Source organism: Meriones unguiculatus, chromosome 9, assembly GCF_030254825.1.
Source record: "Meriones unguiculatus strain TT.TT164.6M chromosome 9, Bangor_MerUng_6.1, whole genome shotgun sequence".
NCBI classification, from domain to species: domain Eukaryota; kingdom Metazoa; phylum Chordata; class Mammalia; order Rodentia; family Muridae; genus Meriones; species Meriones unguiculatus.
Genome location: NC_083357.1, coordinates 53,814,190 through 53,816,522, shown reverse-complemented (window position 1 = coordinate 53,816,522; position 2,333 = coordinate 53,814,190). Strand labels below are relative to the sequence as shown.

Genomic DNA, 2,333 nt, shown 5'->3' with positions numbered 1-2,333 from the left:
TACAGGTGTCAGCTAAGGGTGAGGTTTCAAGTTCATTCAGAATGTCTTGTGCAGCCACCTGTGGTGCAGGTTGAAGGAGAGCAGCAGAGGGCGCTCCTTCCTTAGATGTGGGTTACATCTCCTTTAGGTGGCTTAACATGATAGAGTCACTGTGCAGACAGAGGTACTTGTCCATGAGTGAGGAGTTGGATGAGGTCCTGCTAAAGACTTGCCCTGTGAGATTGGTGCACTGAAGGGCCAAGTGTCATTTCTTCTATGAACATGCTTCCTGTCACCTGCTCATTTCTTGTGTTCCTCTTCATGCTCAGTAAGTTACATTTTACCCTAAGTGTTCATGATGTCTTTGTCTTACAACCATGGCAGCCTTTAACCTTCCTCCTCACATAGAATAGTAATTCCTCCTTGTTTGTTTGTTTGTTTGTTTTTTTAGGAAGTAGTAATGGAGACTCAGTGACCCAGACAGAAGGCTTGGTCACTGTCACAGAGGGGATGCCTGTGATGCTGAACTGCACTTATCAGACTACTTACTCAGGTCCTTCCCTCTTCTGGTACGTGCAATATCTCAATGAAGCCCCTCAGCTACTCCTGAGGAGCTCCACAGACAAGAAGAGGACAGAGCACCGAGGGTTCCACGCCACTCTCCATAAGAGCAGCAGCAACTTCCACCTGCAGATGTCCTCAGTGCAGCTGTCAGACTCTGCCCTGTACTACTGTGCTGTGAGGGACACAGTGAGGGAGACTGCAAGGGAAGCTGCACAGAAACCACAGGTACAGGAGGCCTAGAGGAGTGGCCCTGTGAGGGAGGCTGTGTGCTTCCTCCAAGTGCTGCTCACCAGCTTCCTGAAAAACAGCAACAAGTCTCAGGTCAAATATCTAGAGACCTAGGATCTGTGGATATTCTGACTGACAGGATGGAAGACAGTGCTAGAGACAACCCAGGCTGTGATCCCTTGAAATAAAGTTCTCTCCCTAACTGGAGGTCTTAACAGAAAATATCTCAAGAAAAGTCCTGAAGTAGGATCTACCAAGACATCTACCAAGATGTCTTACAAAATCCAGGGATTTATGTTCTCCAGCAATCCTTTGTAATTACCCCACAAATTAATGATTTAAATAAGAAACCTAGACTCTAGTCAGTAAAATTTGGCTTAAGTGTCATTCTATAAATTATTTAGATTATTCCTCGCCTTGGCCCATGTTACATAGTGTCCCCCAATCTCTGCTCTTAGTTACTTGTCTATTGCTTTGAAGAGGCACCATGAATGATCAAGACAACTTCTGAAAGAAAGCATTTCATTGGAGGCTTGAACACAGTTTCAGAGGTAATCATCATGGTAGGGAGTGTAGGAGCAGGCAGGCAGGCAGGCAGGATGGCCCTGGAGTATGAGCTGAGAGCTTACATCTGATCACAAGCAAGAGCCAGAGAGAGGGAGAAACTGGGCCTGGCTTTGCCGTTGAGATTCCAAAGTCCAACACCAGTGACACACCTCCTCTCACATGGCCATACATCCTGATCCTTCCTAAATAGTCCACAAACTGAGAGCCAAACATTCCCATATAGTAGCCTATGGTGGCCATTGTCATTCAAACCACCATGCTCCCTGACAGCTTTCACTTAATGAAGCTGCTCAAGAAATACAGCTTTTGGAGGTCTGAAGATGATGCCCAGTGTGGCAAGTCTTTCCAGTTCTTACACACCATGTGTGAAACAGTGTAGTTATAAAACAATCAGTCCAAAAATCCTTCCCCTTTTCTGTCATTGCACTTTGCTTCAATCCTGATGATGTGGTGTATGCACTCACCTGGGATTAGAGTTGGATTCTCTGATAATTTTTTCTGAAACATGAAAAAGGAGGCCAAGGTTTTGTTCCATCTCAATTCTGTAAAAAAATGTTGGTTTAAAATAACGTGCTCTAGTACTTATAGTTATCTCTCTGAGAATAAAGAAAGAATGAAATTAAAAAAAAAAAAACACAGTGTCTTTGAAGAAAGACTCTTGTTTGTATACACAAAGATCAGCAAAATAGTACACATTATCTTAACTGGTTAGGAATACCATGGAATATCAAATTGCTTTTCCAAACCCCCAAAACTACTTCTAAGGCATAGCATAGATTAGAATCTCTCAGATGAGAACATGTCAAATCTAATAAAAGCCCTGATAAAGGCTTAGATTTTACTTAACCTACTGTATTTAGGGTTCTTAAACACCTTTACCTCCCCACCCTTAGGTAAGAGATTAGTAGGGAAAATGGCTGTAGACTTTTTTTTATCTGCTTCCTGCTAATTAGGATCCATGGGTCTTTCAGGGATTATCAAACTCAGTCTTCATG

At 43.2% G+C, this 2,333-nt stretch overlaps 1 gene segment (V, D, J or C); it reads left to right on the top strand.

Moving 5' to 3' along the window:
- The first annotated feature begins 261 nt into the window (after positions 1–261).
- On the top strand, positions 262–783 carry LOC132656243 (T-cell receptor alpha chain V region CTL-F3-like). The segment is given in 2 exon segments: positions 262–307; positions 431–783. Coding segments are annotated over 2 exon segments (399 nt in total).
- The last annotated feature ends 1,550 nt before the right edge of the window (positions 784–2,333 follow it).